The sequence below is a fragment of the Manis javanica genome, chromosome 7 (assembly GCF_040802235.1).
Source record: "Manis javanica isolate MJ-LG chromosome 7, MJ_LKY, whole genome shotgun sequence".
NCBI lineage: Eukaryota > Metazoa > Chordata > Mammalia > Pholidota > Manidae > Manis > Manis javanica.
The window spans coordinates 31,261,778-31,276,402 of record NC_133162.1 but is presented as its reverse complement, the minus strand read 5'-3'; the positions used below and the strand labels follow the sequence as shown (position 1 = coordinate 31,276,402).

At 47.2% G+C, this 14,625-nt stretch overlaps 1 protein-coding gene across 4 annotated transcripts in view; it reads left to right on the top strand.

Annotated features, from left to right (window-relative positions):
- Nucleotides 1–9,199: 9,199 nt before the first annotated feature.
- The window catches only part of DNTT (DNA nucleotidylexotransferase), a 32,988-nt gene continuing 27,562 nt past the window's right edge, over nt 9,200–14,625 (top strand). For 2 of the 4 annotated variants that reach the window (XM_073240613.1, XM_073240612.1), the window contains exon 1: nt 9,200–9,540. In XM_073240613.1, coding sequence (XP_073096714.1) covers nt 9,338–9,540 — 203 coding nt within the window. In that variant the 5' untranslated portion in view covers nt 9,200–9,337. The remainder of the gene's footprint in view (nt 9,541–14,625) is intronic. The other 2 variants (XM_073240611.1, XM_073240610.1) reach the window with 2 other exon arrangements.

The window sequence follows — 14,625 nt, the reverse complement described above, 5'->3', positions numbered from 1 at the left end:
ACAGTAAGGATGAGTAGATGTGGATTTCTTCAGGTTGGAAATCAATGAAGGTTCCCTGTAACCATAGGTTGAGGACCTGTTGATTCCAATGGTGCCAAGAGGATATGGGTGTCAGGAGCCAGGCGTCTGCGGCCATTGTTTCCAGGAACAGTTTCCAGCGGAGAGAGGGGTCCATCTCAGCATGTGGTGAGGAGGTCACATGAGGGTGAGGGGTCTTTCGTGGCCAGAAGCTGGTAGTTCCTGAGTAAAAGCTGGTTGAAAGCTTGATTAGAGATTTTTCCGACTTGGGATTTGATGAACTTTATTATACAGGGTAAGAAGAGACAGACGAGAAGAATGACTATTATGGGGCCTGCAATGGGCCAGAGCCAGGTGAGGAGGGGGTTTGTTAGTATTGAAGAGAATGGGTTGGAATTGGAAGCAGAGTGGAGGCTGGAGGCAAGGTCAGTGAGTTTGGTGATGTCAGTTTCTACAATGCCGGATTCGTTGATGTAATAGCAGCACTCTTCCTGGAGGAAGACGCAGGTGCCGCCCTTCTCTGCTGTAAGCAGATCTAGGGCCCGTGGTTTTGAAGGGTGACTTTAGCTAGCGAAGTGACCTGTCTTTGGAGAGAGGCTAGGGAATCGGCAGTGGATGTCAGGGCTCCCTCAAGTTTGGCGTCGAGATCTCTAACTGCCCATAGAGAGTGACCCAAGGCTCCTCCCGAAAACCCCACCCCAATGGCTGAGGTGATTAAAGAGATACCGACCATGATGGGAAGGAAAGCAGCCCTTTTTGTGCGCGAGTGCAAGGGAGGTTGGAGCTCAAGGAATTCTGCCATGCTGTAAAGTGTAAGCTGTGGGATTAGGGTGACGAGAATGCAGGGTGTATCGGAGTTGAGAGGTAGTGAGTTGAAAAGGCTGCCATTACACCAAAAGAAGTGTCCTGGTTGTGTAAAAGTCTTAGAGCCGGAGGTAGGGGTGTAGATAGAGAGGCAGTGAAGTGCGCTGGAGGGGGGTGGAGTTGGGCCTACACAGTGGTGGATGGTGAGATTATCTGCGTATTCTGGTTCCCATAGGGGTATGTCTGCCAGGGGACGGAGGGGTTGTCCTTCTGCATGGAAGGAGTAGTTGGAAATATTAAGGGGCACGGCGGCCAGCAGTGGACGCTGTAGTGATGCGCACGAGAAACAATTGGCGGTGTTGAGGGTGTGGTTGAGAAAGATGGTGGTGTCTTGAATGAGCTGTAACCAAGAGTAGGAGGAATAAGAAGATGAAGAGGCGCCGTCAAGAGTTTGGATAATGACTTTCTCGGAATGTCTGATATCTGATGCAACTTGAGAGATCTGGGAGCGAGAGGGAACATACTCTCGAGAGATATGAAGGGTACCGTGGGGGGTCGAGGATCCCCCGTAGTAAACTGAGGCTGTGACTCTGGCAGCCCATCGAGAGTCCCAGGGATCTGGGATTGATAAGGAGAATGAGCCGTTGGGATATTTCATGAAACGGTTGGAGGAGTAATACTGTGGGTACTGGAAGTCACCCATGTAGTGAATGGTGCAAGACCAGTAGGGGCATCCCCCGTAGGTGTCTTGCCATCGCCTGCAATAGGCTTGTCTTTGGTCATAGAGGAAGCAGAGGTAGGGAGAATAAAGGTAGCTGTAAATGAATACTTCAGTGGAGGGAGGAAAGTGGAGGTACAAAGGCTCAGAGCAGCCTTTCAGAGGGCAGTCTGATGTGGCAATGAGGGCAGTAACTTTTGTTTGATGCTGTGTGTAAGTCTGCTTGACTTTGAATCGCCATACAAAGGAGGGTGGGGCGGCAGGGAAGACAATAGGAATGAGGGAAAAAAGCGAGAGAGCAGTAAAGGAGGAAAAAGTCATGATTCAGGTGTGGATGGCAAAGAGGGTGCACGGGAGATGCGGAGCTTCAAGGGATCAGAGGGATGAGGCGTGGTAGAGTAGACAGCGTCTTGGGCTGTATCCGAAGGACTCTGGATTGTGACTGATGGGTCTTGGGTGTCCAGAGAAGGTGAGTCTTGGGTATTTGGTTTCAACCTGGAGATATGAATCCAAGGGGTGACAGAGTTATCAGGCAGTGAGAGCTTGGCGGCCGAGGGGGTGCAGAGAATAACTGGGTGTGGACCTTCCCATTTCGGGGTGAGAGAGGGCTGATCCTCTGGTGGCTTATAAAACACTAGTTGGCCGGGCTGTAAGACAGGAGGATTTTGGGAGGCGGATGGATCAGGAAGGAGCCAATCCTGATATTTCCACAATTCAGTGCGGAGGAGAGAGAGTAGTGGAAGGGCTATATTGGGAGGAATTGGTCCTTTGTGGGAAGGGAGCCCCGGGGGTAGAATCGGGCGGCCGTACATGATCTCAAAGGGTGACAAGAAGGAAGGTTTCTTTGGGAGGGCTCGAATGCGGAGTAGAGCTAAGGGAAGTAAGTGAACCCAGTCAAGGTGTAGTTCTAGAGATAGTTTGGTCAGGATGTCTTTTAGAGTCCTATTGGCTCTTTCTACTTTTCCTGAAGCTTGTGGTCGATAAGGACAATGTAAATGCCAGGGGAGCGAGAGCGACTTGGAGAGGTTCTGGATAATTTGGGCAGTGAACTCAGGGCCGTTATCTGATTGGAGGGAAGTGGGCATCCCGAACCTAGGAAAGATCTGGGTGAGGAGGATAGAGGCAACTACGGATGCTCGTTTGTTAGTGGTGGGGAAAGCTTCGACCCATCCTGAAAATGTATCTATTAGCACGAGTAGGTATCTGGTACGTCGTACAGGGGGCATGTTAGTGAAGTCTATTTGCCAATCTGCAGCGGGGACATTACCCCTTGCTTGATGAGCCGGGAAGGGTTGGGCTTTGAGGGGGGTATTAGGGTTAGTGCGTTGGCAGATGGTGCACTTGCAGGTGATTTGGTTAAGTAGGGTTTTGTCTTCAGGAGAGAGAGGAAAAAAAGATTGTAAAAAATGGATTAAGGATTGGGGGCTGGGATGGAACAGGTCATGTAAGAGGCGGAAGAGAGACTCTTTGTCCTGAGAGCAGAGGGCGTCTTGTGATAAGGCTAAAACTGCAAGGGCAGACGGATTGTTGTCTGGTGCGTTTTCTGATAGGGCAACTGACCGGGCTACTCTGTCGGCCTTGTTGTTACCTCTTGCAATGGGGGAGTCATCTTTTTGATGTGATTTGCAGTGGACTATGCCTAGTCGGTGTGGGAGTTGTGAAGCCTCTAGAAGTTTAGTAATTAAGGCTGAATTAGTTATGGAATTCCCTTTTGTGGTGAGGAGGCCTCGTTCTTTCCATACTGCCGCGTGGGACAAGAGAATGTGGAATATGTACTTGGAGTCAGTGTACAATGTGAGAGACGTGTCCCGGGCCAGAGTGCAAGCTCTGGTGGCTGCAGTGAGTTCAGCCTGCTGATTGGTTGTACCAGGGGGTAGGGCTCGTGCTTCAATGACATCTTCGAGGGAGACTACTGCATATCCTGAGTAGTGGATGCCCTCATGTTTAAAGGAGGACCCATCAGTAAACCAGATGAGGTCGGAGTGTGTGAGGGCTCCTTCGGAGATCGTGGAGTGGCACGGAAGGAAGTTGTGAAGGGCTTCCAGGCAATCATGCGAGGGAGTATGAGGAGAGTAGGGCAGAGGAAGAAGAGTGGCCGGATTTAGGGGCGGGCAGGGGAGGAAAGAAATGTTTGGATTTTGGAGGAAAGAGGACAGTAAGGTCAGGAGTCTGGAGGGAGGGAGAGTCTGTAAACTTTTGTAGGTTAAGAGATCTTTTAGGTGATGTGGGGACAGAATGGTAAGGGGCGCTCCGAATGTTAGTTTATGAGCTTCTTTCTGCAAGAGCTGTCCAGCGGCTAATGCCCGTAGGCAGGGGGCCCATCCCCGAACTGTGGGGTCTAATTGCTTGGAGAGATAAGCTACTGGGGCAAAGGATGGGCCATAATATTGGCCTAGGACTCCTAGAGCTTGACTGGACCTCTCATGAATGTATAAAATGTAATAAATGAATGTAATAAAGTGGACTCGGGGTGATCATGGTGAAACTGTTTGAGGTCTTGAGCTAGGACTTGTCCAAAAATATGGGGACTATCTCGGAAGCCTTGTGGTAAAACTGTCCAAGTAAGTTGTACAGAATGTCTGGTGTATGGGTCCGTCCAGGTGAAGGCAAAAAAATCTTGGGAGGAGGGGTCTAGAGGGATAGAAAAAAATGCGTCCTTGAGATCTAGGACTGAGAAGTGGGATGCAGAAGCAGGGATCTGCGATAAAAGGGTGTATGGATTTGGAACTAAGGGATGGATAGGGACAACGGCTATGTTGATGAGGCGAAGGTCTTGGACAAGGTGGAAAGATCCGTTGTTTTTTTTAACAGCTAACATGGGGGTATTAAATGGGGAGTGAGTGGGTCTGAGGTAGTTTTTGTTTAAGAGATCTTGAATGATGGGTTGGAGACCTATGAGGGCTGAAGTGGTTAGGGGGTATTGGGCCTGACAGATATACTGAGAGGGGTCACGTAATTTGATAGAGGCAGGGGGACATAGGGCCATGGAGGGGCTTGTAATGTCCCAAACTTTGGGATATACAGGGTGTATAAGGGCAGAACTGGAGCTTTCATTGGGTAGCGGGGGGTTGTCGGCTATGAGGGCCATCAGAAAGGGAGTACTGGGGGCTGTGGGATTGGATATAGTTATGGAAACGTGGAGGGGGGAAAGGATGTCCCGTCCTAGTAAAGGGATGGGACACTGGGGCATAACTAGGAAGGAGTGGGAGAAAGGTATGGGACTGTCTAGGATTGCGCATAAAAGGGGGGGGGTTTTAATGGGAAAATCTGTTTACCTCCTACCCCGACTATAGGAGTAATGGCTGGCGTGGTAGGGCCCCGGTATTCTCGCAAGACTGAGAAGGTGGCTCCTGTATCTAGGAGGAAGGAGATGGGGCGACCGTCTACTGTTAAAGTAACCCTGGGCTCCTGTTTGGTGATGGAAATGGTCGGGCGAGAAGCCCCCGGGCCCCGTCAATCTTCTTCTGCCAGCCCCACTACGGCGGGCTTAGGATGGGTGTTGTTCGTCCAGCCTCCCCTTCGGGTGGTTGGGCAATCAGACCCCCAGTGGCCCTTTTTGTGGCATCTGGGGCATGGGGTGGTAGGAGATCTGGGGGAGGGGCACGCCCTTGACCAATGTCCCTCTTTTCTGCACTTGAAACAAGCTCCTGGGGGGGGCTTGTCTGTAGAGGGGCGCCCAGGTTGTGGTTTTATCAGCTGGGCCAACATCTGGAAATTGGCCTGATCAGCTTTTTGTTTACGGCGTTCTTTCTCCTCCTCCCGGTTATGGAAGACTTTAAAGGCCACTGTTAGGATCTCAGTCTGTGGGGTAGCGGGGCCCTGTTCTAACTTTTTGAGTTTAGCTTTAATGTCAGAGTAGCTTTGAGCTAGGAAGTATGTCATAAGGACCTGTCTTCCTTCAGGTGTTTCTGGGTCCAGGCTGGTATACTGTAATAGGGCTTGAGTGAGTCTATCTAAGAACTCGGAGGGGGTTTCGTCTCTCTTTTGAATTATGTCTTGGAGCTTTTGAAAATTGACTACTTTACGAGCTGCCTTTTTTAGACCTGCTATTAAGCAGGAGGCAAAAATATCTCGAGAGTGGAGACCCACAGCGGTGTTATAATCCCAGTGTGGGTCTTGTTCGGGGACAGCAGTGGGACCAGGGGGACAGGTGGGGTCAGTCCTGTGGGTTTCGGTAGCATGCATTTGGGCGAAGTCCCAAGCTCGTCTATGCTCCTCAGGGAGGAGAGTATTGGCCAGGAGCATGAAAATGTCATGATGCGTGAGGCTGTAAGACTGGAGGGTCCATTGAAACTCCCTGATGTAGGTCGTGGGATCAGTGGAAAAGGAACCTAGGCATTTCTCTAGTTGGGCTAAATCTCCTAAGGAGAAAGGGACGTGAACGCGCAAGATGCCTTCGGATCCTGCTACTTCCCGGAGCGGGGCAATAATTTTGGGAGGCCCTCGGGACCGAGTCTGAGGGGGGCTGAAGGGTTCTGGCTCAGTCTGTGCAGGGGAAACAGGTGATGGGGGCAAAGCCACGATAATTTTGGGAGGCTCTCGGGACCGAATCTGAGCGGGCAAAGACGGACGAGGCTCTTGAAACTTAGTTAGAGGGGGGCTGAAAGGCTCAGGCTCGATTTGCGGGAGGGGGGAAGGTGAGGGGGACGGAGGAGGAGGTGGTGAGGTGCAGGAGGAGATGGTGGAGGAGGGGGAAGGGAGAGGATGGGAGGCTTCTGCGGGGGTGGAGGGGGCGGCGGCGATAGAGGAAGGGGGAGGGGCTGTTGTAGGAGAAGAAGGGGAAGGGAGAGGATGGGAAGCTTCTGCCGCGGGGAAAGCGGCAGCGGTGGCGGTGGTAGAGGAAGGGGGAGGGGCTGTTGTAGGAGAAGAAGGGGAAGGGAGAGGACGGGAGGCTTCTGCCATGGGGAAAGAGGCGGCAGCGGCGGCGGAGGGTGGAGGGGTTGTAGGAGGGGGAGGGGCTGAAGGGGGAAGTCTGTATGGCGGAGGCTCCTCGGCCGGGTCAAAGGTAATTGAAGAGGGACTGGGAGTGTGTGGAGGGGAGGGAGACGGCTTGCAGGCTAGGAGAACTTGGGGCGGGGAGCAGGTGGTGCAGAGACTGGGATTTTGAGCTAGGAGGCGAAAAGCTTCGATATAGGGAATCTCCTTCCATTTTTTCAGGCGCTGGCAGTAGTTAAAGAGATTGCGAGTGATGTTAGGATCAAGAGTTCTCCCTGCGGGCCATTGGTTGTTATTGTCTAGGGGTATGTCGGCCAGTCTTGGGAGCAATATTTACGGAGAAGTTTTGGTTTTATATCAGGCGTCAGGGAGAAGGTAGCCAGATGCTTAAGCAGGCATTCAAGAGGTGAACTTTCAGGGAGGGATGAGGAGGCTCCCATGGCTAAAGGACAGAGAAGGAGACAAACAGGGGAAGATGAACGGAGATCCTCGGACTGGAGGCAGACCACAAGGAGACAAAATGGCTAAAGGACAGAGAAGGAGACAAACAGGGGAAGACGAACGGGGATCCTCGGACTGGAGGCAGACCACAAGGAGACAAAGGGCGTCCCCGATGATCCTTGGTGGTCTGCGGAAACTCGTATATGAGTCGGAATTTCTTGGGAAGTGTGGGTCGTCACCCAGACTTCCCTAAGAAGGCAGAGTGCCGGAGTCACAAGGTACCTAGCGCTAGGCGTTTTCGGCAGACTGAACAGGTTTCGGCGGACGGAACAGAAGGAGGAGGGGGCGGGAAAGGGAGCGTTCTCATCCGCAAAGGAGTCACCTCATTTATGGCTGTTGGAGGGGGGGGGCTGAGAGTCTGCTGCAGCTGTGAAGGCCTGAGGTGGAGGTTTATGGCTTTTGGAGGAGGGGCCTGAGGGTCCGCTGCAGCCGTGAAGGCCTGAGGCGGGGAGCGTTCCCTCCTCGTCCCCGAGCGTCAGGGCCTTGCCGGACGATCACGGTCAATGGCACTGCGATAGCTCAGGGAAGAGTGGCCCACCCCGGGAGGGGGGGGACTTACCTAAAGGCCAGAGAGGAGTGGTGAGTGTGATGAGCCAGTGCCGGAAAAAGAGGACGAGGGCAAGCTGCTGCTGGTGTTGGGGGAAGACGGGGCCCAGTTGGGGTGTCCCGTCTCCCGGGTTTCGGCACCAATGAAAGGAAAGGAGCGACACACAACAGCAATTCACCGGAAAGTTCCGCTTTATTAGGGAAAGGTACTGGGTTATATAGGATGGGGCATAGGGTGATTGTGGTGTTACTTCTACGGGGCTGGTGGCTGTTGGCTAGGTGCTGGGATTGGGAGGGGGTCTAGAGGTGATTGGGCTTCAGGTGGCGCCGGCAGGAACCGAGGACCCCGAAAAGAAGCCGGAAGTTTGCCATCTTACTGGTGGGGACTCTTCACTTTCCATGAGCTGAAATATCCCACTGCACAGCACAGCCTTTATATTTCTAGACAGTTCTAGTTACTAAAAAGAGAGTTAAAATCTGTTACCGTACAAGTTCTAGGGTAAATCTACCACCCTACCTGAAGACTTTTGATCTTGCTCTCTTAAACAACACAGCTTTGCAAATGCAGTAAGGCAGCTGTCCCACTTCTCTCCCCCTGGTGTTCTGGGGAGGAGCTCATGTATTTTAGAGGTAGCAGAAGTCTCATGTAATATGGCAGAGTAGGTGAGCAGAGCTCTGATTTGTTATTGGGGAAGACATGTAGAGGAAGCCTTCCTGGTTATTAAATCACAGGTTTTAAAAGCAGACATCTGAGTTCAAGTCCAGCTGAGTCATATCCTTCTTGTGACCACTCATCCACTCTGTGACCTTGAGCAAGTTGTTTCACCTGATGGGGATGCTAGTACCTACCAGACAGTGGTGGTGCAAGGATCTAGTCAGCTAAGGCTTGTAGGTGCATGCTTTGGTCACATAGTAGATGCTCAGGAAATGAGATGTATAAAGTATACCAATGAAAGAAATGAATTTTATTTTGCACATAAAGTTATGAAAATATCTCTTTATGGTAGTAATTCTCATCTTAAAGAGTGCCCCTATTCCATCCCAAAAGATCAATTTTAGAGTTATTATGATAGACTATTTTCTAGACAACCTCAGTCCACTGAAAAAGCTGAAATAGAAAGCATTTGGAGTCCAAAGATCTGAATTCAAGAACTGGTTCTGCCCTTTATTCTGAGATCTTGAATAAATTGTCTGAGCCTTGGTTTCTACACTTATAAAATACACCAGCATAGTTAAAATGCCCACCACAACATACTATGGAGCAATTAGAGGTAACTGATGAGAACACTGAGCAGCATGGATGGATGTGAGAGTGAAAAAAAGTGATCTTCAGAATGGGAAATATAACAATGCCACTTAATGTAAAATCAAAACAACCACTCAGTGTATAACACCGATGCAAACTACAGAAACCCAATGTACTGTAGTGACTGCCTAGAAAAGGAAGAGAATGCAAGGGGAATTAAGAAGGGATAAAAAATTAAAGACAAGAGTAACATGGGAACAGTGAGGCTTCCCTACCTGCCTCACAAGATTATTCTGAGGATCTGATGAGATTATACATAGGAAAGTGAATGTTAATTTACCATTTCTGTTGTAATCTCCATATTGGACAAATGAGTTGAACAGAGATAAAAAAAATTTCCATCACTCTTCAGCAGGAAACCATCACCAGGGCAGGGTCCAGGAAGCCTCACACTGGCTTCAGAGTCGGCTGGTGAAGTGACATCAGAGCTCTCATGAAGGAGGGGCAGGCTCTCCCTGACTTCTGCAGACACCACTCAATACCACTGCCAGAAGCAGCAGCCTCTCCCCATGGATCCTCTGCGAATGGCCGACTTGAGCCCTAGGAAGAAGAGACCCAGGCAGACAGGTGCCTCGATGTCCTCCCCTTCTCAGGATGTCAAGTTCCAAGATTTGGTCATCTTCATTTTGGAGAAGAAAATGGGGAGAAGCCGCAGAGCCTTCCTCATGGAGCTGGCCCGAAGGAAAGGCTTCAGGGTTGAGAGTGAGCTCAGGTAGGACACTCCTGGCTTCACTTTATGAACCAGGAGGGCTTCTGCGGATGGTTTCTTTGGAATCCAAGGAACCTGTGTTCTTTGCCACATTTGGAAGAGGTGATGTTCCTACTGGGAGACCAGGTCTGAAATCAAAGACCACATTTGAGCCCATTAGTGAAGGGAAATAAGGTGACTGAGAACAGTATACTGAAACGGCCTGGTACCAAAAGATACTGCCTTTCACCTTTAAGAGACATGGTATTTAGAGATAACAGAAACCTAACTGGAACATTTAATGCTGAAACCACTCAATTTCATTCCTGATCAAATTGAACGAAACACCACAGTTCAGTCAAAAAAGTTCAGCTATTTTGAGAGAAATGGTTTGGTTGCTTGGCTTTTCATGAAGGTATTTTGCTGTGCTAATATGACCAGGTCTCTGTCTGGCAAGGGTGAAGGACCGTAGCTGCCTCACCATGGCACCTAAATGTGGCCTTGATCATGCTTTTCCACAGAGCAGTCTAAGCATGGCTTGCAGAGAGGAATGCAGGTTAAAGATTCAGGGACAGCTCTGTCCAGGATGACAGGCATTTTGCTGAAAGTGGTGAGACCAGAGACAAGAAGGCAGGTGAAGCGTCCCCCTGGGCCATCTAGACTGGTTCACTTACAGTACCATTCATGTCCCAGCAACTAGCCTTGCTGTTTTTCTGTTACATAAGCTATTCACTGGTCACAAATAGATGGAAGAAGAAACAAAGCAAAATCCAAACACAAATGGCTTTAAAATGTTGATGTAAATAGCTCCAAACAGAACTTCCAGGGGGCTTGCTATGAGTCAAGAATGGTGATTAATGCAACTGGAGGGCTTTTGATTGTTGAAGGAATAGATTGACCACAATTTTTTCAGGAAAAACTAAGAATTCTATGCGAAAATAAATTTTTATTTAATAAATAGTCTTTGATATTTAAAAATAAAACTGACAGGCATTTACTGCTGAAAAAAGAAGTCAACTTCAAATTGCTAGAGAAATATGTCAAAAGTCAATAATCAGATATGCTAATTTCCCAATTACTGTTCATTCATATGAAGAGTCAATGTCACAGAAAACATTCAATTTTTTCACCAAGACTCCCCACTCAGAAATTTCTGAGTCTCTCATGGTCTCTCTCCCGTCTGACTTCTCTTCACGTGGTTTCCTTTCTCTATCTCTGCCCCCTTTTTTTAAATGTTTAATCTCCTATCTCATTTGAAATTATAGATTTCATCTAATTGTTAAGACTAATTTTACAGACTTATAAAATGTTGGGATTAAGGGGAAAGAAGATGACATAGGTAAAGAGGCCTAAATCCAGTAATTCAAAAAAGGAAATTGTAAAAGCAGAAATTAAAAGCCTTAGCAAACATGTCAGTGATTTTTCTGTGGTGAAGAAATATGGCAAAAGCCAGGCAGGAAGGTGAGAGCCCAATGGCCAGGGTGTCACTCACAGAGAAAGCTCTCTGTTGAAATGTCCATACTTCCACCAAGGGTTGACTAGTTTAGTTATAGGTCCAACTACAACATATGTGGTGGCTGAGGCAGATACTTGGGGAGAAGACAGGAGACAAGTTTCTTCTTTTGGCGAGGAAGCCAAAGAGGCAGCTCCATGCCCCAGATGCGTGTTGCCGGGGACCAAACCCAGCTGTCCAGGCAACAGAGGAAACTGGTGCATGGTGACAAGCTGCTGTTGTGCATGTGATGGTGGTAAAGTTCCCAGGCTGGCAGCTCAGAAGACACATTAAATGCAAATGTGTTCTATGGTACAAAAATAAACCACAGGAAGTAGAAGTCTTAGCTGTCAAACGGAATTTTTGTACATAACATACAAACTTTAATGGGAAAGGACAATAGAAAGTGTTGTATGGGAAAATTCCAAGAGAGGAAATCTAGAGACCTCAAATTCTGTCTCTGACCCTTCCCAGCCGTGGGGTTGGGGCAAGACCCCCTCTCCTCTTTGGCCTCAGTTTCCCAATAAATGGTCTAGTCTATCTAATGTGATCACCAAATGGGATGATGGATGTCAATGTGCTTTGACAAATTAAAGCAGTTATACAAGTGGAAAGTGTGATTGTTTTCTTGTTAATTACCTGGATCCATTGAACTTTACAACAAAACCCTAAGGTTCTTTCTCTACAATATGAACTAGGTCAAATGATCTAAACAAACAGAACAAAGACAGGCAGGAAACCTATCAAAATGTTATAAGTGTTTATATTGTGGGGAAAGGGGTAGGATGGAGGCATTATGGCTGCTTTTATTCTTCGCATTCTCCAAATTTTTCATAATAACCATGTATTTAAAAAATGAAAATAAAGTTGGTTTTAAAAAGAAAGGATACTTCTGAGCAGTGAAAGTTGTACCTCTCCTTTCTGCCATATAAGATTCAGAGAGAGAGGAGCTAAGGAAAAAAAATGTACTCTGAAAATAAGCAGTAATCTCCATAGCTCCTAGCATAAATCTGGCCAACAAGAGGATTAAATCTGAGGAAAAATCTGATTCGTAGTTTACCTGGGTCTAAACACACAGCTTAGAAATGGTGTATCTGAATATAATGAACTATCTGGAGCTGTTTCATTTAGCACTGTATGTGCACTGTATCCTTATATTTGATAGAGATTCATTAATATTACATGTTATATTAATTTAATATTGCAAAAGTATGCTATTCAATGTGCCACAGGAAGCTGGTTCTTAAAATGTAAATCAGGGGAGATATCAAATCTTTTGAGGCAGTTTTGCATTTTTCATTTCATGAAAAGGTTACTGAATTTTATTACATGGCCAACATACTAAATTTTAGAGCAACTTTACCGTCTTCGAATTATCTAGGACAAGCCAGAGAAGGATCAGAATCTAGTGCTTTTTATGCTCTCATTTCATCTTGGTTCCAGTACTTTGAGCTATTTTAAAAGGTCATCTGTCTTCCATCCTCCTCTATGAACATACTAGCTTAGCCTACTACCTATGTCCCAATCTCAATCATCAATGCTGAAGAAAAAAGAGGCAGGCTAGGAAGGACTGCTCTACAGGGTTACATCATTCACAGTTTAACACTTGGTGAGTTCCACTGTTCAAGCAGTAGAAAGCCACCAGATGATGCTTTTGTCCTGCCTGGGCCTCAGTAGCTTGTCTACAAGGGTGCCTTTGGAAGGCATTGTCTTCAGTGAAAACAAGATATTCCATTAAAAAAATTACAAATAAAGGATTCTGTTAGGGCCCACTCTACCCTGCATAATATTTTTCAGGTTCTGAAGATGCAATACAGAAGATGTGAGTTCTGCAAGCAAGGAGTTTACAACTGGACAGGGAAGTCAGGAATCATATCTTAGTTGTCAGCTAGAATTAAAAAGTTAGCCTAAGATATTTTCCAAGCATGTATTATCTTCCTTTGCTTTCTTTTTAAAATTAGTGTTGTCTTACCCAAGCCTTTGCTTTCAGCCTTCTATTATTTTGTGTTATTTGCCTGCCAGTACTTTCCATCCATTTATTAAGTAACGTTTGAAATGTGGCTTCTCCCAAAGTCCCAAGGAAACTTGGGAAAGTAAAATCCATGGTTTTTCACCTGACTGTTGACAAAGACTCTTTTCTTGACCAAACTCTAGCATGGTTTCTAGCAGCTTAAGGCCCTGTACCTAGGATGGTGCTCCTTAAAATGTCTGCCTCAGAAAGCTCAGGGCTGCCAGGGGAATTTCCTGTTTGTTCCAGATAAACCTGGAGATAGCCAGATAGGCCCCTGAGCCCCTGCCTAGAGCAGTTATTTTAGAAACCATGCAATTATAAATCCTTTCTCTGCTTCTTTGAGATGTAAATCTTCTGAACACCCAGAACTGTCTTTGCAAGGACCTGAGAACCAGCTCTTTCAAAGGCCTACATTGCATAATGTAATTGACTCCCGGTCTCTGTGGGAGGGTAAGGGCCTGACTGTAGTGGGCACCTAGCTCTGATTTGCACCACTGCCTCCCCTGAATAAGCACCAGTTAGCAAGTCCAGGTGGCCTGGTCACATGGACCAATTCCCCAGGGCCGCACAGCGCCTCTCCCTCAGTGCATACCAGCCTTTGAAAGGTCTCCTGCCTTCTCTCTCCCTGAAGTTGAACCCCGTTCATGCTGGACCCTCTTCTCTATTGCAGTAGGGATTACTAAATAAACTGTATCCTTACCGCTTTACCTAGTGTCCAGCCTTGTTTATCTTTGACAGTGTTCTATTACTTTAAATTTGTGGTCTAAAATAAAATATTAAAAGTTATTATTTGCAAAATAAACTGAACACAAGATGAAAAAGATTAGTTACCTGTTCTAGAAAATATGGTGTTGAACTAGCCTCTTTCTAGACCCCTTCCAGCTCCAGTGTCTAAACACATCTCACTGGTTTCTCTTTATGTTTTTTTTCTCACCCTTTTCTCCCAGACCTTGAATCCCTTCTCCCTACACCTCTCTGCCTCTAAGATCCAAGACCCTTGGAAGCCCTCCTAGAGGAGAGAACTCCCCTCTGGATTCCATGGTGTAGGGCTGGCCACCGGCTCTCCCACTTCTTATCTCATCCAGTTAGACCTCCCTGGCTTTGCAAGGGCATCCGGTAGACCTCAGTCTCAAACGTTTGACAGTTTTTTTAATACATAATAGGCTTAGGAAATATTTTCTCAAAGGATGATTTATCAGATGAAGATGAAACCAAAACGGACTTGTGATTACCAAGATTAATGTTTGTAGCATAAATACTTTATCTACAATGTACCAGTATCTTTTATAATCAGTAAAATAATAAAGACCATTTTTAAAATAAATTTAAGAGTATACCATGTAGTCCTGCTCTTTATATTCACATTTCAAATTGAGACAGGGACCATGGGCTTAGACAGAGTAGGGTGAGAGCCTCCAGAAAAATACAAAGCAAGATAATCGTGAGATTTGCTTTGGCCTGCTGGGGGGCCCAGTTTATTTTTCTGACTTTACCCAGGTGCTGCTTTTCTTCCTCCAGCCCTAGTCAAGTGATTTGCCACCTGGGCAATTTAACAACCAAGCCCAAAACAAACAGGAAGGATTCCATCTTGAAAATAAGATTGCAT